At 37.8% G+C, this 26,135-nt stretch overlaps 2 protein-coding genes across 5 annotated transcripts; one reads left to right on the forward strand and one right to left on the reverse strand.

Moving 5' to 3' along the window:
• Positions 1-61: 61 nt before the first annotated feature.
• On the reverse strand, positions 62-11,438 carry cd9b (CD9 molecule b). Of its 2 annotated transcripts, none has more exons than XM_034133331.1 (8): positions 11,370-11,438; positions 4,405-4,507; positions 2,254-2,351; positions 2,013-2,087; positions 1,810-1,911; positions 1,309-1,398; positions 821-904; positions 62-691 (listed from the first exon to the last, which is right to left on the reverse strand). In XM_034133331.1, exons 1-8 carry the CDS (start codon positions 11,436-11,438, stop codon positions 626-628), a joined length of 687 nt encoding a protein of 228 aa, XP_033989222.1. In that variant the 3' UTR covers positions 62-625. The 2 variants fall into 2 exon arrangements, with proteins under 2 accessions (XP_033989222.1, XP_033989223.1); XM_034133332.1 differs by lacking the exon at positions 11,370-11,438 and adding an exon at positions 8,096-8,319 and having other exon boundaries at positions 626-691.
• A 3,606-nt stretch (positions 11,439-15,044) lies between these two features.
• On the forward strand, positions 15,045-26,062 carry cunh12orf56 (chromosome unknown C12orf56 homolog). Of its 3 annotated transcripts, XM_034133429.1 has the most exons (14): positions 15,054-15,481; positions 18,048-18,243; positions 18,890-18,905; positions 21,314-21,485; positions 21,566-21,721; positions 22,100-22,188; positions 22,460-22,604; positions 23,019-23,113; positions 23,551-23,640; positions 23,740-23,827; positions 23,911-23,985; positions 24,233-24,310; positions 25,044-25,225; positions 25,394-26,062. In XM_034133429.1, the coding sequence occupies exons 1-14, from the start codon at positions 15,230-15,232 to the stop codon at positions 25,497-25,499; spliced, it is 1,740 nt and encodes a 579-aa protein (XP_033989320.1). In that variant the 5' UTR covers positions 15,054-15,229; the 3' UTR covers positions 25,500-26,062. The 3 variants fall into 3 exon arrangements, with proteins under 3 accessions (XP_033989322.1, XP_033989321.1, XP_033989320.1); XM_034133430.1 differs by lacking the exon at positions 24,233-24,310 and having other exon boundaries at positions 15,049-15,481; XM_034133431.1 differs by lacking the exons at positions 24,233-24,310; positions 25,044-25,225 and having other exon boundaries at positions 15,045-15,481.
• The last annotated feature ends 73 nt before the right edge of the window (positions 26,063-26,135 follow it).

Here is a 26,135-nt window from a genome sequence, read left to right on the forward strand (position 1 = left end):
TCTGCTCAGTAAAATTACCTCCCACCTACAATTTATCACAAAATATCTGAGTGGCACCAAACAGTGGTTATTCGTTAATTTATTTGGCATTTTAAGGATACATTTGAACTGCATTCATCAAAAAATATTTGCATAAAACTCCACAGTTCTGCGTTTATAAAAATCAAAATTCATGTAAATTCAGGCAAACATAAAATACAAAGTAAAACCAGTTAGCTGCAAAATAAAAAGCCTGTTACAGATTACAAACCAACCACAGGCAATGTTATACATATTTTACATAAATTGATCCGATACTATTCTAAATTCTTTCTTCAACGTCCTCCAGAGGGCAGCAACGTCTTTAAAAGTAGTGCGGACATGCTCTCTGTGAAACTGAAAAGTAGCACATTTATTATAATTGGTACTAGAATAAAAAGTGTTCAATTTCCCGGGCAAATTAATTACATTTGTACCCAAAGAGAAGAAGAGCAAACAACTGAAGAGGATCCATACTGTCGCAGAATGGTCATCCTGTATGGATCCGGGTAGTAAACTATAATATGACTGTTATGATCATTAAACAGATTTAAACTCTTAAGCCGTTGTGTGGGAAGACATACATTTAACACAGGTTTTTTTTTGTTCAGACAAAGTCCCGGGACTTCTTAATAGCACAGCAGAGCATCATGCTGAAGATCATCCCAAAGATCTGAAAGGAGAAGGAGGACATGAATATACAAAGGGTGAAAAACGTGTATGTGCATGTTTCAACTGCTAGTAATTAAAAAATTATAAATGTTGGCATTCAAATCTTTTCAGGATGTGTCATCACACTCACCATGATGATCCCGATACCAATGCCCACCCCTCCGATAATGTGCAGTTTGGTGTTGAACATCTCGTCGATGGCAGCCGGACAACTCTGACAGAAGCAGAAAGAAAAGGCATGTCAACATTTATTTTGAAAAAAAACGGGTATACATTAAAATTGTATTCATACAATTCTTAAAAAGGCTGTCACAAAGAAGTGGTTTAGGAAAAGCCACCCAACATTGAACAATGGATGCAAGTAATAAAGACAATGGACATGTTGCTACCAGATTTTCACAAGTGGATCGAGTACATAAAACTTAAAAAGTCCAACTCTAGCGGACTTTATTGAATAAGTAAAAAATGGAAAATAGAATCGAACTGTGATTTTTTTTTACCCTTTTTGAGATATTCCCCTGTTTAACCTTTCTTGAATTACAGCAGTAACAGAACATCAAACTGAGCCCCTGTATGGTCAGTGAGAAACCCTGTGTTTGTGTGAGTGTGTGTTGTTACCGTGGTGATGAGGACCTCCAGTCCTTCCTTCTTGGGGCAGATATCTTTAGCGGCATCGATCACCGTTCCTGTGGGCCCGCAGCAGTCCAGCTGCACGCACACACACACACACACACAACACCGTTTATTAGTCATTTATTCCTACAGCAGCACACACACACCTACTTTATATTTAAAGATGTGAGAAATCATTTATTTTCAGATCAACTGTTGTGTTGCTATTTTTACTTAAATAAAGTGTTTGGCTTCTTCTTCCACCACAAAACAAATAAACAAAGAAATTAACATGTATAAAAAAAAAAGAAAATATATATATTGCTGCATGGCTTCTTTGTGCCAAAATATAGTGACTCCTAAATCTGCCTACCTATTGATACCATCAACCTATTCTGTAGAAATATAATTTCATACCATTAAATTACAGTAAGGTCCTGATAAAAAAAGAACTTTCCAGAATAAAATACATCCTTGTACATGTACAATGTACGTCTGAGTACTCACTCCGAAGTGGATGAGACGCAGCGTCTCCTTCAGTGCTTCCTGTTTCGTGTCCTTGTAGTTGTTGTAGGTCTGCTTATAAAACTCAGTAACATCCTCCACCACCTGCAGACAGAGACCAAAGACAAAGAAACAGCAGAGTTCAATGCCAACTCCACAGGCAAACAATGAAGTCTAAGAAAGGGTGTGTGTGTTTTTTCGTTTACCCTGTCCTTGTTGGAGAGGCCCCAGATCCCAGCAGCCACCTCCACAGCGAAGATGAGGAACAGGAAGAAGAAGAACTACAAAAGAAAAATAAGAGTTCAGTTTCTCAGCATTTTTGTGGACACATAGGTGAAAGACATTCATACCATACAATACATTCAGCAGACACGTGAGGTTCTGACTGAACATTATGTTCAGTTTAACCAATTAAAATGTTCCACTGCTGATCAGAGAATAACTCACCAATCCCAGCATGCACGGCGACTCCTTCATGGCTCCGCAGCATCCCAGGAAGCCCACCACCATCATCAGAGCCCCCGCCGCAATCAGGATGTACACACCTGCACAACAAGATGCAGATTAGAGATGGACAATATAAACCCTGCAGGGTACTTTTCCATAAACATTTCCACTTTTCTTTAAATAAATACTCTTGAGTCATGATGGCCATGCTGATGAGATAATGAGTACAGCTTGTACATAATGTAACCTTGTTAGTGATCCAACACATACAGTATATAACTGACATCAAGGTAAATCCTGAGAGCAGTTCCTGAGTTTTCTACTGAAGTCAGACATTCAGGTTATGGAAGACCCCTTTCCCGAGGATGTTTTTCTTCACACTTGCAAATTGAAACCCCACCCGACTTTCTGTTGAAGCCATTTGCAAGGAATTCTCCAATTTGTAAAAAAAAAAAAAAACAGGTTCTTGTTATCTCTTCAAAAATGGTGGCATGCTGCTCTGATTTATCAAACGTACTATCTGTCAACCGTCACTTGACCTGAATGAGACTAGAGATTATGATGTCTAATTTCAAATCTAAATGAGTTACACATTATCTCAAGAGATTTACTCAAGTACTCTCATGCTACTTTCTATTTCTACTACCTATATATTTCAGAGGGAATTATTGGTACTATGATTTGTCAATAGTTTTTTTGCATCAAGTATTTTTACTTTTATACCCCAAGTACATTTTTCCGATTATACTTTTATAATAAATCTATACTACAATTTTAATTAAGTAACATTTGTAATGCTTTAATTGAGTATTTACACTGTGGTATCAGTACTTCCACTTATCTAAATGCTAAATTAAAGGATGTTACTCTGCTAAACCCAGGCAGATACACAAGAGTCCATACTTTGTGTTTCTTTACTGCCCTGCCTCTGCATGCGTTTATGAATCATGTTCAGCATTACATTTAATCAAACAAGTCATAAATGACTGGAAACATTGCCGAAGTCAAATTCCAAACATAAATTGTAAAAAGTGATTTCAGTGCCATACATTTTTAAGACCCATTATCTTTAATGTGGCTTTCATAATGATGAATCATCAAAGAAATGTAGGAAAACAATAAGCAGCGTGCTGATGTCATGGGTTTACCACCACACACGCAAATATGTGTCCTCCTAAGCTATCATTAAGATGTTTGTCATTTCTAAACAATCGCCTCTCTGCCCACTTCACTTATCAGTTTGATGGAAACACAAAGAGAGAAGAAGGTGGGCGAGAGTCTTTTTTTCTGAGTGCTCCAGAGAACAACAGTGGAGACACAAAGACGTGGCTGTGAGTGTGTGAAGAATGAAGCTATGTGAGGAGGATGGACCCTGGCCTCAGCTGCCCTCTGCAGCGGGGGGGGGGGGGGGGTTCTACAGTCAGGTTGTTCCTGTTGCAGCACTGGTGCATGCAACAGGTCACCTCTGACACACACAAAACCCCGTAATAGTACACTTCAAGACTTTTTTTAGGACACGGATAACTCACGATTGTATCTATGAAACATTGAAGGGAAATGTTGTGGTGCCGAATTGCCCAAAAGAAAAGACAGCTAGTTGTGAGTGGCATTGGGCCTTTCTTGTTATTATTAAATGCAGAGGATGTGTTGAAGCGGTCCAGATGAATAATCTTATACCTACATGCAGTGAGGTGCTAATCATTTTGTAAAAAGCCTGAATATCTAATATATTTGAATATCATGTACATGTAGGGTGGCCCGAATTGATAGGAATATAGGATAGGCATATAAACGCATAATGCTTCTGCCTTTTTTGGGGTAAATACTTGCCTTTCACTTATCATTACTTTGTTTACACTAATCGTGTTGTGTGTGTGAAGACTGAATCAAAATATAAAAGTGAGGGCTGCCACCATATCTAACCAAACCACTGACAATGTACTTATTAACTCATTACTAGTTACTAATTAAAGGTGTCTCTCAACACTGGTTCATGTGTGGTAAAGTGAAGCTCGAGGGGCAAGCTTTCTCACTGTGATTGAGGAAATACTTTGATTTGATGCTTCTGGCTGCGATGTTGTTCTAACTGAAAGACTATTATTGTAACCTGGGTGCAATTCTAAAGAAGATAGTGTAATGTAAAGGCCTTACCGGTGAAGAAGACTGTAGGCGACTCGTCTCCTGAAAACAGTCCCTCTGTCCTGGTGTCAAAACGCAGCCAGAGGCCCACAGCCAGCACCCCCGTACCTGCCAGCTGCATTAAAGAGAGAAAGAAACCTGTATTAAAATCTATATCCAGATCTTTCAACATCAAGTCAATGAGTGTATTTCCTGCTGCATGAAGACCATCTTTAGATACAAAATCTGCTGTTAAACAATTCACACACTATTTAGCTATGCAGGAATAATAAAGACTATGGTTTACACTGGAGAAGGAGGGGATAAAAACGTACAAAGAAAGAAAGTCAAGAACACTTCACATTCATACACATTTTCCTCCTCAACACACCCAGAAGAACCTGATCAACAAGCAGAACATTTGACCCTTAACCACAGTTACTAGACATATGTGGCTGAAGGCTTTATTATTAGAGGTTTTACTACATTTGCCACAGCCACCACATGCATAAAATGTTGGATTAAAAAATGTATTATATGAATTCCCATACATCAATCCAGAACATTGGAATAATTAGTAAAAGACAGTGAAAAAAAAGCATGTTATTGTTTGTGCGTCTCCCATAGTGTTCCCACAGTAATGGGGGATGACTCCTCAGCAACCACTAAACACAAGTTCAGCTCTTTGTTGCCACCCAAATAACTTTTCCATCACGTCCTCTGCGTACAGCTGACGTCCTGTTGTTGTGCAACTGGAGACGGGACTGAGACAGAGTACCCCGCGCTAACTTGTAGCATTGTGTCCCAACATGTCTGCCTTCCTGCTGCAGACTGATGACCAATTCATCATCACATGTGACTCCACCTCAGTGTGGGTAAAGATTAGGGATACTGTGACATTGCTTATTTTTAACAGCTATATATATATATATATATATATTTGTATACTTCCTGTTGCACTTTCCCTTGGCTGATCCAACACTGCAAATTCACCCTTTGTGTGACTAGTAAGGGAGTATCTCAGTTTATAAAAGCGGTTATCTTATACAAGCAACTGATTATTTGTTTCCAACTTGTTTTTTACTGCCTGTTAAGTAAATAATTCAAATCAGACACCATATAATGAACCAGACAGACAATGGTCTATTAGGGTCATTGTAGGTGTAAAAAGATTATTTAGTTATTTTATTAAATAAGGGCTATTTGTAAATGTATTCCTTTAATCCAAGATAATATCCATGTTTTTCTAGTAAATTTGAATCTTGAAAAGTAGGGAATGTATTAACTATGACCACAACTGCACTGAACCCCCAAATAAAGCCTCATTTATTTTAATACTCCAAGTATCATTTGGCCAGTAAAGGCAAGCACTAAGTGAGGGTATACAAAATCAGTATCTGAAGAGACTCCCAAGACACTTTGTCATAAAACATGAAATCACAGAGCTTTTCAGGCTACACGTTCTGCTTGGTTGTCAGAAATATTTCTCAAGTGAATTGTATCCTTGTGTAAACCCAGCAGCAGTTAATGTACAGCACCATACTGAACCGTCTTGTCACTATAATCGTAAATATTTAACAAAGAAATCCTCTGGCACTTCCAAGCTTAATGTGAGGTCCAGAGACCTTTGACCACCAAAGTCTAATCAGTTCATTCTTGAGTAAAAGTTATGCCAAATGTGAAGAAATGTCCTTAAAGCGTTCCTGAGATGTTCAGGAGTATGGGACTGACAACACAAAAACAGACAAAAAAATGTAAACAGGACATTTCCTGAATGATAAATGGATATTTGTGTTAAAGTGCAGTAAACCCTCTCAAGAGAGTTTTGTTTGTTTAGTCGAGGCACTAAGGAGCTGTCCTAAATATCCTGGAAGAATCAGACGTGTCCCCTTGAGGTTCACATTATTAACTCTCATTAAACACAAAAGGCACTCGGCAGCAACATTAGCCGTACAGGAAGCTTACAAGAGAGAAATTCATTATTGATAGCTTTCATAAGCCTCAAAAAATGTACCATAGAGCCAATACAGCCATTACACAGGTTCAACACTAAAGCAAAACTAGTTTCTTGTGAAATGTAGTTTTTTTCAGGACCAAGGAGCCCAATTTGTTTACAGTAAGAATTCCTTACCAACAGCCCAGTCATTACATGTTAGAATAAATAACCCCCTCTAATCTGATGTTTATGCCTCTCTGTGAATCAGACCTTCAGTTGTCATCTCATTTGTCCACCCAACTGCAGACTAGAAATGTCAAAACAGTCATTAAGCAAGGACTAAAAGTCACGGTGTTATTCTAACACTGCAAACAGGTCATTAGAGTAATCATATAGAAAGCCATGTGGAAATTTAGACAGAATTCTAACAAAACAAACGTTTCTGTTATGCATCCTCTGGGTGTATCAAGCAAGAATTTCCTCTGCGGAAGTCAAAACCCTCATTTTTGTTTTTAAGATCAGGACGAAAAGGAAATGGAATGTTAAACACCTGAAAACAATGAGAGTCCAGTTATTCCTGATTAGCTGACTTGTATTTCAAATGGAAACTTGAAGGAATTTAGAAGTGGTGGAAAAAGCTTTGCTGCAAGATCACTTTTCTTATTATAATTAAACATCCATTAAAATAACATCTTAGTCATTTCATAAACAAACTTAAGGACTGGGTGCACCTGTATCTAGATATAATTAGACATTACTAAACAATAATAATTAAGGGGAAGCATGAGTAAAGCAGCTTCTGCCTGAATGTTGTTTTATTTAATTTATTCTTACTTTAACTATGTTTAAGTCCTCCTATGAAACTGTATTAACAAAAACACCTGGCTTGCTTGTACTCTGATCTGCTAAGCCATTAAAATGTAAGATTTGATATTTTCAAATATCTTTTCCGTGTTCAAAACCTAAAAGATAACAGAGAAAAACATCTAAATTCACATTTTAAAAGCTTGTATGAGTGAATATTAAAATAAAATGTGATCACTTTGATAACTGCCTCATTCACCCTATTTTTAGTAATTCTTCTTAAATAAAAGTGTGTGTTTATACCAATGAATCAAATGTATACATTTCTGAAAGTGTTTGCTATAAAATCTGATCTACTTGTCCAAACACGGCTGATTACTCATTCGATAAGGAGGAGAATGTTTGTATCTCCATTGGGAACACCACATGCATTTTAATGTCATGACAGGCATTGTTTAGTCAGAGAACACCTCACATTTTCCAGTGAAAACTTCCCGAGGCAACAATGAGGCTCAGAAGACAGCAGGTGAATGTGTTTACCCAAACTAGTACTCTTCAAGCTAAAGAAAATAGGTATATTCCTCAGGAGTTTATTAATGAATTCACCTGCATTTTTTAAACATTACAAAGGTTTTTAAGCTTGGAAGACCAGTAAGGCGAAAAAGAAATTTCCTTTAGTTTTGAGTTTGATTAAAGTTGCCAAACATGCCTTTTTATCTAAATGTATCCTGAAAAAACTATTTCAACAATGCGGGACTAATAGAGCATTTATGATTTATGAACAAGCAACCTCACACCTCAGACAAAAGCAGAAACAAACGCCTGAACTCAAGCATTTTAAAACGAATTTTCACTTCTCTTTTTTCTTTGAAATTCCCTGAAACCAGAAGTTTAAGAAGCTACCAAATGCCTAAAAAAACACGCGTCATCTGATCAAGAGTCTCATGTTTCAATCACAGCTACCATTGTGTGAGTGATACATACCCAGAAGAGGAAATTGAACACAAACACCAAGTATTTGATACACTGCAGTGCCCCCATGGCTCCGGGTTCAAGATTGAGAAGGTTTTTTGAAGAAGCAAAGTCCAAAAGTGAGAGGTTTCTCTGTTCAGGAGGTAAACCGTGTTCTTTGTGGGCGGCAGAGACAGCACAGAGTGTAAAGAAGATTTTTGTTTGAACCGCACCCTTGAACGGCTCACCTGGGTGTACTTAATAGGAAGTGAGGGGGCAGGCAAAAGGGGAGGGAGGAGATGAGGGGGAGGGATATCTGTTGCAGTGGATTTCACACTAAAATGAGAGCAGGTGAATGCAATTCAAAGAGCAGGGTGATTACTCTGCAGCATAAAGTCCAAAAATGTTTTATCCAAAGCCACTTTCAAATTCAGAACAGCAAGAATCCTTTAGATACAACAGCTTTAAACCACAAAAGTTGCATTTGATTATCATTGCTTTTTTGTTTTGTAGCCAAGATCTAGTCAAACACATGGGTTTTTAGTATATTAAAAAAGAGGTGTATACTTTAACATGTTTACATATTTAACTAATTTGTCATTAAACATTCTTGTCACATTTATAGGGTTGTAAACATTTATTGATCATATCATTTTATTTTTATTTTGTGTTGTGCCAAGTCTGCTGGAAATTAGATGTAACCTTGGTCTATTCCTCCATTAACGAACGCTTAACGTATATCTATAGGCTTCTTGTAATTTTCTGACATGGGGACAAATCCGGTTTACGTGATTTAATAAGGAAGTAAAGATGAGAAAAAAGGGTACACAAAAATGAGGGCTGCAACTTTAAAGTTGTATATGTCCCTGTTACGCCCTTGCATGAGCGGTTACACTACAGAATACGTGCGCTCACATGCGTTCACTTGTGACAGTTGTTTGAATGATTGGATCACATTGCATCTTGGTGTACCTTACCACTTTTATTGTGTTTCAAACATTCCACGTTTGATCCAATCACCCAAAAAGCATTAGTGAAAACAGAGACACATTGACCCAAAGGTCAAAGGTCGACCAGTTTGTTGGGGAACATAGAGTTACATTTGATGCTAAAGGTCACCATTGCATCCTCATCATCTGTTGAGCAGTTTGACAAGTGGACAAAGTGGCTTTTATCCAGATCTGAGATTTAAAAGTTTCGCAAAGCACTTCATGACTGTGCACCAGTTAGCACCGCTGTACACTCAGACACTTAACAGATCTGGAGGATTTAAAACATGTTGGAACAACAGCTTGCAGTAATGAGAGGTTGGTTATTTAAGTAAACACCTCTGTAAGCTAATAGGAACATGTTCCAGCTTCTGCTCTATTTTCTCCATTAGAGGTAAGGTAACAAATCGTAGCCAGACATTTCAGATCGGTAAGTATATTCAGGTTCTTCTATTTGTTTTGTATATCTTTTATTATTTTTATGTTGTTTATGACTTGGAACTGGCAGTGGCTGACACAGCATTACTGGTTGTGTAACATACAATAATTTATAGTGGAACATTTTGGTGGATAAAAATAAAAAAGCTGCACACAGTACCATTTTACCTGTCCAGAATGTCCCTATACCAATATTAATTTGAACTTTCAGTACGCTCTGTTCTCAGGTTTCTTTGCTAGTGTTCAATATTTGTTTGCATATATAAAAAGCGATTGGCTGCACATTTTATTTTGAATGAAGGAGAACTAAATGTATGATTAAATGATAACACAGTGAGAAAAAGATACTGGAATACTGACAGATAGGAATAGATGAAAAATATGTATTATTGAATAAATATGATATCACATTAGAAATCATGGAACTCGATCTACCAATCTCCGCCTCGTTTTGAATAATGTGTCTTAAGATAAATGAGGCTTCGCAGGTGTATTCACAGACACCTCCAGGGGCTGTGGTTCTCTGTTGTTTGCTATGAAACTGGAGCCCTCTCTCCCAGTAGACCCAGTGAAACCAACAACACCAGCTTTGTCTCCAAGCTGCTAGAGCCTCCCCCATCTCTCACTCTCTTCCTCCTCCCTTCCTTCACCCTTCTCTGCCATGAAGTGTTCTGTTAGCGTTCTGTCCAGACTGCAACATGTTCGGTTTGTGTGCATCTCCAGACTGGACCTTTGTTTAGTAATTGTTTTAAAGATAAGGAGATCAATGGAAGAGTGAGAGGGGTTTGTTACAGAGGGGAGAAGACACAAAAGAGTGAAAAAAGAAAAGAAGGGAGTAAAGAAGCATTGATTGCACAACTTCTCAGTCCTTTCATTTGCCTCAACCACACCCCCTGTTGGGATTTATCAGCATTTTCAAAACTACAGCAAGACCAAGAAAGGTTTTTATAAACCCCAACCATGTGTCCGAGAGGTAGTGTATAGGACTACATGAGAAGATGTTTCATTTAGACGTCAATTGCACAAATTAAAGTATATTTCTCTCCCATATCCAGGACAATCCTCATCTTATATCTTGCTTTTGGAGCAAACTGAGTCATCTGACAACGTTATCATTTAGATATGACAATAGGAGAGTACGGTGTGGAAAGAAGTAATCTGAAATGTCAACACCTTAGGATAGCATTTTTTAAATCAGCAATGGAGACTTTTCAATAATTTTGTTGCCTTATTTTACCCATTTTAAAAGTTGACAGTTGCTTAAAGGTTTCAGATATAGTTTGAATATTTTCAGAGGGACAGTTTTTTGTAACATTAAATCACATAAACAGTAGAAACCCAAAATGTTGAACCTAAAAATGTGCATACTATTTCCCCATTTAGTAAGAGTAGCTATACCATGTACTGTAGTGTTGCATTCAAAATGATGATGAAGTAGAAGCGTCAAAATACACTTAAAGTGGCAACATTTGTGATACTGTTTATAATGTATATACTGCTCGGTAGATTAACTAATAATATTACATCACAATTTGTTAGTATATTTATATTGTGTATTAATACAAATCTGCAGAGCAACTATCAAATACGTATTTAGTTTTAAAAAGGGTATTGAGGAGTATAAAGTAGCATAGAATGGAAATGCTCCAACTGATATAGCCCTAATGATGATAATATACAAAAAACAAACAAAAATAAAATGATAATATACATTGACCACAAACATAATTATTATTATTAAAATATGCACGGTTTTTGGTCAATTCTGGCTCGATCAAAGGCCTATATTGAAAATAAAACAAATAAAAAGGGCTAACCGTTTTTGGGGTAAATTTAATCTATCTTCCTCTTTAACTGTTATTTTGAATATTTTAACTTACCCAGAAGACGAAATTGAAGATGAAGAGTGCGTACTTGAGGCAAAGCTCCCAGCTGCTTAGAGCCGACATCCTGATGTTGGTTTTAACGCTGTTTGTTTGGATTAAAACGGTTAAATATCTGAAAATCTATCAGCGGTTGTCCGTTCTTATCTGTTGCGTTCGGTTCGGCTCGGTCACTTCCGGCAGTTGTCGGCTGTGTGATGTGTTGAGAGGAAAACGAGAAGATCAACTGCTGAACACCCACAGACAGTGGCGGCGCCAGTGTAAAGTAATTCACACAGCCTCTTCCCTCTTCTCTCTGTGAGGAGCAGCAGGTTCAGCTTTCAGAACAAAGTAACAAGAAACAAAAATGGCATTAATTTTTTTAAATGTGTAGTAATAGATTTATTTATTTTTCTTCTCAAGAGAGTACCAGAATGTGTATTTTATGTTAGTATTTCAAAAAATCTCCTGGGGTAGAATCCCCCCAGACCCCCCTGCAGGGGTTGGGTTTTCAGCATGTCAACTCTTTCACCTGTGGGGAAATTGCAGGATTGGCTCCAGGTCGCCCTTTTTATTTACTACAAGACAAATGTGCCTTTTTATTTCATACAGTTCAATTTGGATTGAGACAGGGAAATAATCTAAACCTCACGCGTGGCGTTTCACTGTCAAGGGGGGCGATATAGCGTGTATGTAATTACATTGCAAATACTGATTTGAGCCCCACCACTGTATGGGTTAGCCCAGATTACCCAACAAAAATACTCTGGAGCCGCCACTGCCCACAGATAAAGCCTGTCTTTCTGTTTCTCGTTTGTCTTTCTTTCTGGCTCCTATTTGCTTGCTTGTTTTTTTTATAGCTCATCACATCACACCGGAATAAAAACAAGAAGAAACTATAAATAAAGCTATATTCTGAATGTAGGTCTGCTAAAAACCCTATAAACAGTGGTGTCAAATTCCACTCAATTACTGTACTCAACTATAGGCAAAAAAAATACTTAACCTAGTAGTATTTCATTTCATGTTACTTTATACTTCTCCATACAGGCACTCTAATACACCCACTCTCATATTGTTTTGCAGATAAAGATTCTATATAAACTATTTTAATACAACAAATTATTTAGCATTTAAAAGATATCTGTTCATTTGGTGACAGATTGTTTAATTAATTAAGATAGATATGTATGACTGAAAAATGCGTGTTCTTTTTTTATGCTTGATAAAGTCAGTTTGGCTGCCTGTGAGGGGAATCATATTTGATCATGCACATGTGATTATTTTAATTCTCTTTGTGTTTGATCATGATGAATCTGTGTGATCTTTAGCTGAATTAACCTTGGCCTGATTGCCTTAACTAAGGCATTGTTGCCTGTAGCCCTTTGTCTTGAGAACACAGGCATGCAAAGCCTAAATTAACAAATATAAAACACTAATAGCTCAAAAAATAATAATAGTATAAAACAGTGAATATTAGATCACTTAAAAATAGTTCCCATACTGTCAGTGGTTTCTGTAGACTGGCAACAACATTCATGAATTTGGCAGTGAGAGCATGATCACATTTTCAGAGTTTGAACTTCAAACCTCATTGCCAGCTTTCGAAATGCCATCAAGGTCAACACCAACGATAACCCCAGTGTGTGTGTGTGTGTGTGTGTGTGTGTGTGTGTGTGTGTGTGTGTGTGTGTGTGTGTGTGTGTGTGTGTGTGTGTGTGTGTGTGTGTGTGTGTGTGTGTGTGTGTGTGTGTGTGTGTGTGTGTGTGTGTCTGTGTGTGTCTGTGTGTCTGTGTGTGGCTATACTTTCTCTCTCATTCTCTGCTGGAAATGTGACTGTTTTTCTTTTAGTGCAGAACAAAGACGACAGTGTGAGCAGTCAGCCCACAACTTTTGTTTGCAGCTGCGCAGAAACACACACTGATGATGATGAAGATATGGATAAATATGATGAGGGTGATGAAGGTGTTAGCAACCAGAGTGACCAGCTGACCAGAACCACAGCGGAAGGAGTAAAATAACTCCAAACACAGAAATATTGAAATAACGTTTATTGACATCTGTTGCACTTGTCTATGGCTCTGATGTGCCTTTTAAGTAGTGCAGTATATCAGTGATTAACTCTTATTCCACATGCACACATTTTAACCTCAGAGTATGAGAAGCTGGTTGCACCACATTCATGATGTCATGTCCACATCTCCATGATCACATTATAGATCTATGTACATACTTAGTATACTAGTTACATACTCCTATCATGCCTATTTAATGTTTTATTGTATTAAATTGATCATATTTGAGTATTAGAACTGGTGCTATCACTACAATTCTGCATGCAATCCTGTATTGTGACAGTAAATCTCTCAAAAAGAGGCATTTGAGGCAATTTTTTAAAAAGGTCAGACTTTTTATGTGTGTGCAATTGACTATATGTGTTGGTTCTGATGGGGATTTTTGAAATAAATTGATAATAATTTCAGTTTCATCCCTAATAAACCTCCAAAGGTTTGTGTGTCTACAATGTCTCAGTCTTCTACTGAGAGGCATAAAGACTGAGTGTGTTCCTCTGTGAAACAACACTGCCTTCATCTCCTTCATGGTGTGTGTGTGTGTGTGTGTGTGTGTGTGTGTGTGTGTGTGTGTGTGTGTGTGTGTGTGTGTGTGTGTGTGTGTGTGTGTGTTTGTTTCAGTTTGCAGAACAACTCGGCGTTCATCATTGCACCCCTTTACAAAGCCTTCCTTCAGAGCTGCTGCACACTGTGTGTGTGTGTGTGTGTGTGTGTGTGTGTGTGTGTGTGTGTGTGTGTGTGTGTGTGTGTGTGTGTGTGTGTGTGTGTGTGTGTGTGTGTGTGTGTGTGTGTGTGTGTGTTGTGTGACAGAAAGAGGATAAAATGAAGCAGAGAAGGAGAATGAAGAAGTAATCGTCACATTTTCAAAAAATTTCCAGGTTTCGATCAACCCAAAGTGTCTTATGATAAACCACAAAAGTTCCAGGGTAATAAAAATAACATGCACACACTTAGACAATAGGAGGGGAAAGGATATGTCTAATACATAAAAAAAACCTCTGAAGTTAATATAAATCTTCATCTGAGGTCAAAGAAGGCATTTAAGGAATGAAGAATCTGCTGTCCTATAGTGGTTACGTTCAGAAGCTAAAATAACATCAAACTTTTCACTAGTGATGGACAGATAAAGCTTTATGAAGATTTTGATCAAACAGTGACATCTAGCGGTTTGAAGTGAGTATTGAATTGTTTAATTTTGCTCAAGAGCACTTACATTTTGCCACTCAATTTCTGAGAAAATGTGTGAAATTATGTAAACTACAACATAAAAGAACAGTGTTAATACCCATAATTCTTTAAGGATAGAATATATTATTAATTGTGTTTCAATGCAGAAATAGCAAGGAGATAACCACATTAGTTCAAAAATGTACATTCAAGATGAGATGCATCATTAATGCCATAATAAACAAGATAAAAAATAAAACAATACAGATATTTACATGTTTACACTTAGCATGTAGACCTAAAATAAACACATCCCCATCCACAGCTCCATGTATTCTGGTGGTAAGTGGCTACAGAACTTTTAAACGATGGAACAATTCTTTATGTCCCAGCCAATCAGCAGGGTTGCTCCTCACGGCGCGGACCAATCAGAGAGCAGTGTGTGCTGATGGAGCGAGGCAGCGGCGGTTTACCTGTCAGTCAGTGTCGTTACCGGGACGAGCACCGCCACCTGCCCGGTAGATTGTATCGGCGTCAAATCCAAAGTTAAACGATGGAAAGCAACGCCGGACACCCTGCTTCGCCTCAAAGTGGAGGTTAACGTCACAAAGTTGTCACCAACTGCTTCCCGTTACCGTCATGGATCGGACCGGCTCCGGTGCCCTCCTCTGGCGGCGGAACATGAAGCTGGACACCTTCCTGAAGCGGAACACGGAGCGGGCGGTGTACGAGCGGATCCGAGCCTACGAACCGTGCGTGGTGATATCAGAAACCGTTAAAAAGGTGTATATGCATGTGGTGTTGAGCGACGAGCGCGTGTATCTTACAGAGTACCCGCCACGCACGCTCACCGAAGCCTTTAACTTCAGGCGCGTGCGTCACATCGAGCTGGTGAGTTTAAAAATCATATTAAACTTCTTCTATTTTCAGTGAAAACTACAGCTACAGCACAGCAGTGACTGTAATCGCCTCCAATATGTTTCATTTTGATTCAAGACGGAATTGTTTGATATTTAAGATATCAAACATAGTGAAATGTCCCTTAAAATGTCCAGAGCTCAATCTATCATCTTTGAAATATTGTTTGACTTCTTAACATTGACAACTAGAGATCCACTTGCTTTTTATTTGTAATTTTCTTTAACCACATCTCTTGGCCATTATAGGTGTTGCAGTTGTCATGGAGATAGCAAGTGGACTTTCTGTTGAGAATTGGCCTTCAAAAATGTACTTAAAAGATAAATAAGTTATCAAAATAGTTATGATTTTCGTGCATCAACTAAGCAATCATTTATCCACAGCTATTTGTTAGTCGATAAACATATTGTACAAGCAAATACGACAGTTTCAGCTCCCAGTAAATAGTTGAACTAAACATTTTAACATTTTGTAATTGGCATTTTGTTGAATAGTAATCCAGATTTAGATCAAGCAATAATACAAATAGTGATTAGATGCAACTTCAACTGTGATTGTAGCTTCCAGCTTTCAAATTCAGCATATCAACTTTAAACTTGTTGGCATTATTAGATGGTTAACTGAATATTTTGAGATTTTTCTACTAGTAATCGAGAAAAGAAAGCAATAATTAAACTAATGAGTTGCAGCTCTTTCTGCGATTTAAAGCAAAAATAAAGACCATCATCATCACCTCCTCTGTGGTAGATCCTGCTTCTATAAGTATTTCCAGAATCACATTTACGATTCTTGACACAAGCTGAAAACAATACCGCTGCGTAGTGGCTGGTTATTACCTGAAAACATTAACTAATAGCCTGCTGTAGTTAAAGTCTTAAGATTACAGATGTTTTGATTTACAGGTTTCACCATTATTTCATTGATTATATATAATAATGATTATATATAATATAATATAAAACCCTGTGCAGCAGGATTCATTTATCAGCTTGGAGTCATTTTATTAAATAACTGCAACTATTGATATATATATTATATTATTCAATACATGTTTAGTGCTGCAACTAATGATTATTTTTCAATGAATTGAAATTCTCTTTCTTTTGATCTTTTTATGTTTGAATTGTCTTGGTTAACCAATGCAAGGTTTTGTGCACCACCTGAGACCCCAAAGCTCAGGGTCTTAAAAAACCTGTTTTGTCGAATACAATTTAAAAACAGACATCATTTGAAAATGTAAAACAAATTAGTCAAGATAAAGCAATCAACCTGATCAATGAAACAGCAAATCAGGTTTACTACAATCTTCTGGGACTGCAACTATAAATAAATCCATGTATGTATTTGTTAATGGAATAAAAAGCAGACATTCAAATAAAAAGTCAGGAACCAAATCATTTGTTCTTTGTAAATTATTAAAACTTGTTCAAAGTTGAAAGGATTAATTTATAACAAATATCCTGCAGTACCTGCAACACAGATTGTTGATCTGAAGAAGTCTGTTAATACTTGACAAGAGCTTCTTTCTAGTATCGCATATGTTTTTTATAGGGTCTTTTATAACAATATACATATGTTCAGGTGTTTTAGCCTTAAAACACCTTTAATTCGTCATGATAATATGAGGTTCTCTATAATTAAACATATCAAAATCTGGATAAAGAACAATTAAAACCCCTGAAAGATCAAGAATAAGGTTTTTTTTGTTTATCTCTGTTACAAATAAAAAACTTGAATGACCGAGTCTAGAGTTTTACAAGAGGGTCAAAGTAGATTCAAGCTTAATACTGTGTTATATGTAACCCCACATAACACGAGCTGTCCGAAATAGAAGCTGCGTCTGTGTTTAGCAGAGTAAGCCTCTCATTAACAACCTGATGTCAAGTAAGTCAGAGGTCGAAGAGTTACATTCTTCCTCGGTTTAATCCTGTCTGCATTACACTGTCAGCTTCTGGTCTGTGTTGAACTTATTTCACCTCACTATGACTGTAATAAAGAAGATAATAGATTATATAAAATACAGTAACATTAACTCTTTCTAAATAAATAGAAGAAAACATGTAAAAAAGTCATTATAAATATTTGTGAAAAAAAATCTTAATAAACGTAAGGATAAATACAAATAAATATGTAATATCAATTAATTAATAAATACAATTGTAAATAAATATTCAAAATAATTAAATGTAGACATTTATTATTATAGTAATTCAAAATTATTAAAATGTAAATTACTTTTGATCGGTGTGACTTTTGTAAAGTGTCTTTTTGTATTTTGAACATAGCTATATAAATTACATTTATTATTATCATTATTATTATAGTTATACTATTATATTTAGATACATTTGACTTAACTATTTAACCATCTTATAATATATTTTACTAAGTACATAAGCACTAAAACGTATTCTTCCTATACTAGCCTGTTCTATGTCAATTAATGCCCAAAAAAGTATAGAATATAAAACTAAGCTGAAAAGATGGCGTACATCCAACATCTGGAACACAGATCCTTATTTCCATTGCCTCTCTGCAGGTCAACGACCTCCCAGACTTCCTCCACGGGAAGGACCGGGAGCGCTGCCAGCACATCCTTATCACCTACATCACTGACAAGCCTGCAGCGAGGGGCCGTGATTGGCTGAGGAGAGACCAGAGGGCGGGACTTCGTCCTGCTGCCCCTGCCTCCCGCAGACCCAGCGACTGTCTTACAATACCACACACCTTAGGAGGTAAAGAACCTCTTCAAATGCACGAATAATCGATTATCATACTCTAACAAATCATTACAAATACCATGCAGTGTGTAAAAGGACAGTGACACATTTTGGCTTTGCACACCAGCACATTGGGTTAACACATTTGGCTCGTAATGACAAGGTTTCAGCTTAGAGGCCACATTTGTAATGGTGCTTAGACTCAGGAAGTAGAACAGGTCAGACTCTAATCGCAGTGTTGATGCTACAGTTTCTGGCTCTTCCTGTCTTCCATATTTGAAGTTCCCTCAAGGACTCAAAATGTCCCTCCCATAGCCAATACCTTGCATGGCTGATTCTGAGTTTTAGTGAACCATTACAACATGCAGGGCACTATAAGTGCAGCCTATTAAAACATATTTGTTTTTTTTATGTGTAGGATGAAATCAAGTGTCACATTATTTTCTTTTAATCATATGCTATTTGTTTTTGTTCTGGTTTTGTTAATGACTGTAAATATATTTAATTTATTCACTCACCTGCTTCAGAGTGTGAGTGGCTAACATATGGGTAACAATAGCAGTGAAGCTCTTGTGTTCTTTATTTTTGTATTAATTGTCTTTCTTATTTGATACTTTAAAGTATCGTTTTAACTCTCCTGTGTCTTTTGTTTCCCTGACAGGTTATCCTGCTCAGAGGTGAGCTTCACACCAACACACACACTCTGGTTTGTCAGGTGATATCCATGAATGGAAACTGAGACTGGCTGTGGTTTCTTTTTCTTTTTATCCGTCTAAGTTTCCAGTACTTGCCTCCTTCAAGCTTCGAAAATGGTTCTTAAAGAAACATACTATCCTTTTTAAATCTAATGAATTCTCGCTAGCCTGAACTGTACTCTAAACTAAAACTTGTTTCCATCAGCCACTATTTTCCCCCCAACTTAAAGGATTATTAACACTTGTTTAGCACCCCACATGGTGTATCTTTATGTGTTTTATTTAACATTTCCCTTCTGTCTATGCAAAGTGTGCAGGAAGGATTCTGTATGGGAGTCACGGAAACAGACAAACTCTTCAAGCTATAAAATCTTTACAGGTGTTTTTGTCAGCTGGACTACAAGAGAGAAGGAGGGTTAAACTTTAAGAGCTCAAATACCTGGATTTATATATGTGGTAAAAGGCTGGTGTTTGCACTGAAATGCCAACACATAGCACAAAAAGTCAAATCTCATCTCTCCGGTTTCGGTTGGGAAACATCTAAATAATGCGTAAAGTGAAAGCTGGCTCTGTTGTGAACCTCCTCAGAGTCTCAGGTAGCTCATTTCTTATTTAATAAGAGGCATGTTCCACTTCAGTTTACCTGCCGCTCATTGTCATTGTTCACTGAGGGAGTTAAAGAAGTTCATCCACGGCCAAAGTTTCATATCCATATGTCTTAACTTGTTCCAGACTAGAGAATATTTAATAATAATTAATACAAATAAGATTTATTTAATGTTAAAAAAAAACGATTTATATTGAATGTTTGAATGAAGAGAAATCTTCACAATTTGGCTGCAAAAACAAAAAATGTATAGACTTTTACAGTTAATTTGTGTTTAAAAATAAATAAAATTGAAAGGCTTTAAGCATCAACAACCAAAATTGTATATCTTTGTGTCTTTTGGAGCCATTTCTTTTTACAATATGCTTAAAGGTAAAGGAACAACATACAATACATTTTACATTAAGGTCTGAGACCAACAATGGTTTTCATTAGCGTTACATTTGGAGATAATTTCTTTTCAAATATAGAAATGAGAAAAAAATCTGTATTACAAGTTCATAGACTGAGCCCTGGTCTTCAAACTCATTTTTCTAACCAAAGATATGTACTCTCCAATGTGATCAAGAAAACTGAAAAATGTCCCATTTAGAAAACACATCTTGTAAATGTATGGCATTTAAACATGCGTATCATTTACAGTACCTTCATCACATTTGTACCTTTTTATATACATAACATTTTCCTGGGTAATTTCCGTCCTTTTCATTAATTCCTCTGTGTTTTGTGTTCGTGCGTCAGTCAGGTAACAGGAAGTGATTTACGCTTATTGAACACTGACTTGTTGCCTGGTTACAACAAATGCCGCACTGATTTTTCGACGGTGTGTGTGTGTGATGTTAACTCAGGAAAGTGCAAATGCTGCTGTCTAATGCTCATCTGTCTCTCTGCCTGAGTGTAGTTCACCCCTGGGAGGTCATTTAACACACACACACACACACACACACACACACACACACACACACACACACACACACACACACACACCCCAAAGGAAGTGATGATGGATCTTTAGGGACATGAAAGCAGTTTACAGCCTTTGAAATCATTACCTTCAAATTACTGAGCAGGCTGCTGGTGGGATGGTGGTGGAAATAATCCCATGTTTACTACTTGCAAATTAAATTGTGTTCATCAGACCACTTGGTGTAAACTGCAGAGACAACTAGATACAAATGAGATGACTTTATAACCATTGAAGATTATAAACTCAGGATTAAGGACTATCTGACCGCTTATTGCACACGTCTTGTTACTTAATATGTCATTGTTTTATGTAAAATGCTGTTTTATTACCGTGGTTAGTTTCTTTTAAGGGCAATTGGTTGTTTTTAACTTCTTGTTGTTTAGCTTGATGCCTGTTGCTTTATGCACATTGTGAAATTGAATCTCAATGGGAAACACTCCTTGTTAATAAAGGTTAAAAAATGATTGCAGAGTAGGTCGTGTGAGGTTAAAAGGTTCTGTGCAGGGTCAGTTCAGGACCTGTACAAACTAGTAAATGCACAGCAACACATTATTATGACAGTGCCTTACTGTATGTTCTGGGAGAAAATGATTTGTATTATCTGTAGGCAGTAGAAGGAAGTCAGGAAATGAGAGAGTGATGCAACAAAGATCCCTTAAAATTAAGCCATTGGAGCTCACTGTACTGTATTACCTTTTCTCAATATAGCACTCACTGTATCCTTTAGAGCTAGTACAGTTAGTATTAGTAAAACTCATGCTTTTCTATCCACGTTAAGTTAAAGTTAACCTCCTCCATCTCTTTCCTCTCCATCAGGAGCCCCAGTGAAAGTGTGACAGAGCATCACATGTTACCGCCGCCGCGTTCTGCCTCCTGTCCAAACGCCGACACTTTGGGCCTCCTGAGGGTCCCTCACCCCCCCCCCACAGCCTCCTCCCTCTACTCCCCCACCTCCAATCATAGACTGTTCCACTCCGACACAGGCCAGGTACCCCCTTCAAAACCCTTTTTCTGCATTTGGATTAAATCATTTAAGAATACAGAACATGACGTGTGTGTTGTGTTCAGGTACCGAGGAGGCTCATTACAGTTTTGTCTCGCCTGTTGGGAAGAGACTGTGTGAACAGTGGAGAGGAGAGGGAGGCCGAGCTGCATCTGTACGCAGTGTCACCTACGTCCAGACTCTACCTCCACCTGCAGAGCTCATGGAACAGCTTCATTATTGTGAGGGATCATTATTAAAGCCTCTCACCCATTTAGCATTGCACTCCCAATAAATGAACAGACTTAAAAAATCAAAGAATCACATTTTTTTTTATTACACTCATTCTACTTCCTTGTCAAAACTTGGTGCCTACATTACCCACAATGCTTTACATAGGCCCACTGAATCGTTTTTGATGTGTATTTCAGTGGAGGTCCACTTTAAGGCCTAACAAATTCGTTAACACCATGTTCACCTCAAAAGCTATTTGAGAAATGTTTCTGACATTATTGGATTATTTGCTATTCATCCCTTTTGAAAAGCAATATATATGTACCTATATTTGTTTGTTTATGGTCCTTGTGTGTGTGTGTGTGTGTGTGTGTGTGTGTGTTCAGAGGTCCACTCTGTCATTAGACCCGCTCCACAGAAGGAGGTGCAGTGCCTCGTCTGACTCTTCTCCTGGAAAAGCACTTCCTGGCATCAGGTAACAACACACTTGATACACAATACAGGGCTCTAACAGGAAGAATCTTTAGTTTATCTCATAGACATGTGAAAAAAATCTTCTGCTGGACATTTGATAATCATTTCACTGGTTCTTTCACAGGTTTTCCTCTATTACATTAACTTAGAATTTACAAAATGTCAAAGCGGATGAGATTGCCTGACTTTAAATAACATCACCTAGGATTTTGAGAAACTTGGATGAACATTTTCACTATTTTCTGACATTTTGTAAACCTGTGTGTGTGCAGCTGGGAACGGACTGCTCACCTGTTTGCTCAGCTGAGCTCGGAGCTGCTGCAGGAGGGGATCGGAGTGGAGAGTCTGTACCTGCTGCTGCAGGAGCTGAGCACCGCCGCGCACCGCAACATCGCTCTGCGCCGACTCTTCTGGAGGGTGAGGGCTCCAACAGTCACACTAACTAATAACAACGCAACATATTCTAGAATAATTGCATTTTTGCTACATGTGTCTTTACATTTTCTGGACCAATCTATTAATTGATTATTGATAAGGGAAAGAAAATGGTTGCGGCCCCGTACTTTATAGTATTGGGAATTCCATTTGTTGCTCCTCTGCTTGCCTTCCACTAGCTCAACATATCTATTTGCAGTTTCAAGATAAAGAAATCCTAATAAATATGAAGTGCCCAGACATGTGGTCAAAGCTCTTTTCCTGTTGGAAGAAGTATTAATAACTATACTTGCTATACAAAATGTCCTCACAAAGACACACTTACATTCAGACAAATGTGAGTGTGTTCCACATCCAGAATAAACTTCAGTAGAGATTTGTCATGTTGTGTTTCAGTCCAGTGAGGTGTGCGTGTTCCTGGTTCAGACTCTGGAAGAATCTCTGCACGGCTGTCGGAGCCTCCATGGAGTCTACACGGCAGATCAATTACTGTAAGAGTGTGTGTGTGTGTGCAGGATTGTGTGTGTGATCTGAGATTGTAAGCTGCTTTGATTTTACACAACACACTTATGGCTATTTTAGAAGGCAGAAGGCTTGGTGTGTTTGTGTTCATATTCCTATATTTATCTCCCTGCTTCCTGTTTGTCAACCAAACGGAAACGAATTGTATTGACTGTATATATTTCTTTAATAGGATTAAAACACAACAGCATACTTTTAAAACAGTCAGCAGTGAGAACATATTTCAGATGACACTGAAATATGTTCAGTGTCATCCTATAAGTTAAGTTCTGTGTTAATTTATTAAGTCAACCACGTGCACAAATCATTCGGGCTAAAGAGAAGATTTGTTGGTCCAGAGAGTAATTGTATTATGTATGTTGTATAAATGCTCTGAGTCTAACACCAGCTCGATGTTTCTGCACAGACTAAGCACTCTGATCGTGCAGACGCTCGCCGTCATGTTCAGAGAGACGGAGGTCGAACCAGCCAGATTCAACCTGCTCTCTGCCAAAAAGTAAGCATCCCACCTGTGCTCTGAATATTTCAAATCTATATAAATATCTAAATACATTTTTATCCTGTTGTAAACTCCCTTTTTTCTCTCTCCCTGCAGAGGTGCCCTGGCCTCCAGAATGCTGCTTGCCTTGATTTGTGATGCAGAATTACAAACACAGAAGCAAAGGTCTCTGGTAGACTGTGAGGTCAGCGGCTCTCTGCTCAAATTTATATCATAAATATTATTTATGTAATCTGTTTTAATGTAACCCTTGTCCTTCTCTGTCAGCTTCAGGCCTTACTAGCGGAGTATCTGGACTCTGCCTGCTCTCTGCTCTTCGAGCTGCTGCTTTTAGGCCACGAGGTGAGTTTTAACTGCAGGTCGACATACATAAATGATGGTTGCTACCTTACCTCCACATACGAATCAAACTTATTAGTATGTGATCCTGTTTTGAATTAAAACATGTGCAGGTCTATAACAATCAAACTATATATACTAAACATATTCTTATTTGTTAAATGTTGAACCTCTTGAGTTTGCAAGGGTGAATCCAAACATGGTGTCAGCCGGTGACTCTACACGTATCTGTAACCTTTCTGTGTTTTAGGCCAGCAGATGTTCCCTGACAGAGAACTTCCTGTCTGTTGGCTGGATCCTCCGAGTCCTGCAGCCTCATCCTCACCTGGTAAACTTCCTTACTGTTACTCAAATACTGCCAGTCCTTTTTTACTGTCATTTACTGTGTTTTTTCAATGACATACTGGTTGTTCTCTCCTACAAAAGCTAGGCTCTAACAACACTGTTATCAGATCAGTTTTCTCTCCTTATCTCTTTCTTATTAGCATGAAAAATGTACCGGTTGCAGCCTCAAAATGTAACCAGCATTGGTAATATTAGCGCAAAATAATTATAATTCGATGAGATTAGTAAAATCTTTTTTATTTTGGTTCTTAAAACTTTGAAAGAGTGAGACATCTTCTCTTTAGTGGATAGTGTAAACTTTCATTCCTAATATGGAAATAACTTTTAATTATGTCCACTTAATGTAAAACCCTGACTACACTGACTTGTATCTGTGTAGTTTTTCACCAGCATAGAGAAAAAACACTCAATGTTTATTGTCTTTATTCTGTTGTTAATGTAAAGCACTTTGGGCTGCATGTCTTGCATGAACAGTGCACAAATGAAATCAATAAAGTATATCATTACTATTGTTTGAGAGGTGTTTTCACATTCCTTTACTAAAGGGGAAGATGTCCGTGCACTTTTCCAAAATGTAAATGTAACATGGGCAAAGTTAAATTCGGAAAGTCACACATTTGAAAGCTAACCATAAAAGCCAGACACATATAGAACTTCACTGCTACATGCTGATTATTTTGTGCACAACACACTCCTCATCTTTCTCCTCTCTGCAGATGTCCTTCATCAGTCACCAGGCCCAGCAGGTGGTCGTGGTTCTGTCCGACCTGCAGGACTCCCCCCTCGCTCCCTCTCAGTCGGTGCTGCTCTTCCAGCGCTGTCGCCTCCTGCTGGCCTGCCTGCAGTACAACAACCTGCTCGCTCAGCACCTCAGATCTCACTTCAGGGAGGAGTTCAGGTCTGTGCTCAACATTCAAGGAATTTGGAAATAATTAACCCATATGATTTCAGTCATTTATGTACAGTCACAAACTCAAGTGAAGTCTGTCAACATTGCACACGTTGTATCAGGTTAAAATAAGACCCTAATGATGCAAGTTTAATGATGTTTATGTCCTGCCTGCAGGTACTTTGTGAAGCTGTCCTGTGTTGAGGTGAAGCTGCCCCCTCACTACCCGATCAGCCCCCCCACCCTGCGGCTGGTTGAGCAGATCCTCACTCTGCTCAAATGATCGCACAAACACACGAGTGTACCTGGAGACAGGCTGTGACAGCGTGTGCCTTTACCAAAGTGTGAGTGAGTTTAAACTCAAAGTGTGAGTGAGTTTTAACGCATGAAGCATCTCTGCTGCCGTTACAGGTGAAACTCAAGTTCCCAGCAGAAAGAATATGACTTTTATTTGTTTTATTAATAAGTGTTCCTATGATGCTGTGAAGCAAAAATCTTCTCTGGAATTCATGAATGTAAGCATTGCTATAAGCTAAATGCTAAAATAGCGATGTTAAGCAGGTAGTGTTTACAGATTTCACCATCTTAGTTTAGCATAGTAGCGTGAAAATATGATATTTAGCAATGAAAACAAACGTTCCTGATGTTTGTTTGGATTCTGCCTGTGTTTATAATTTAACCTGTAGATGTGTCCGATGTCAAAACTGTAAATCTGCAAAGTGTTTAGGTGATATGCACTCTAAATAAAGTTAAAGATGAAACTTTGAAATCTGTTATAAATTACAGCTAAATGTGATAGAGATCACTCAATATTGTTTCAGTTGAGATCAAAATAAAATTACACATGCATAGACTTTAAGATGTTTGGACAGATGAGTCTCCGCTGTGTTTCTTGTTTTGTTTTGGTGCTTAAACAAAT

The sequence above is a fragment of the Trematomus bernacchii genome, unplaced genomic scaffold (genome assembly GCF_902827165.1).
Source record: "Trematomus bernacchii unplaced genomic scaffold, fTreBer1.1, whole genome shotgun sequence".
Classification (NCBI taxonomy): Eukaryota; Metazoa; Chordata; class Actinopteri; order Perciformes; family Nototheniidae; genus Trematomus; species Trematomus bernacchii.

Bases quoted from the DNA above. Each gene is read 5' to 3' on its own strand.
- cunh12orf56 (XM_034133429.1), top strand. From the start codon at position 15,230: ATGGATCGGACCGGCTCCGGTGCCCTCCTCTGGCGGCGGAACATGAAG. The intron at 23,641-23,739 runs GTAAGCATCCCA...CTCTCCCTGCAG, and splicing joins AACCTGCTCTCTGCCAAAAA to AGGTGCCCTGGCCTCCAGAA. The intron at 24,311-25,043 runs GTAAACTTCCTT...TCCTCTCTGCAG, and splicing joins TGCAGCCTCATCCTCACCTG to ATGTCCTTCATCAGTCACCA.
- cd9b (XM_034133331.1), bottom strand. From the start codon at position 11,438: ATGTCGGCTCTAAGCAGCTGGGAGCTTTGCCTCAAGTACGCACTCTTC. The intron at 2,352-4,404 runs GTAAGGCCTTTA...CTTGTTGTGCAG, and splicing joins GCCTACAGTCTTCTTCACCG to GTGTGTACATCCTGATTGCG. The intron at 1,399-1,809 runs GTGAGTACTCAG...GTGTGCGTGCAG, and splicing joins TGCGTCTCATCCACTTCGGA to CTGGACTGCTGCGGGCCCAC.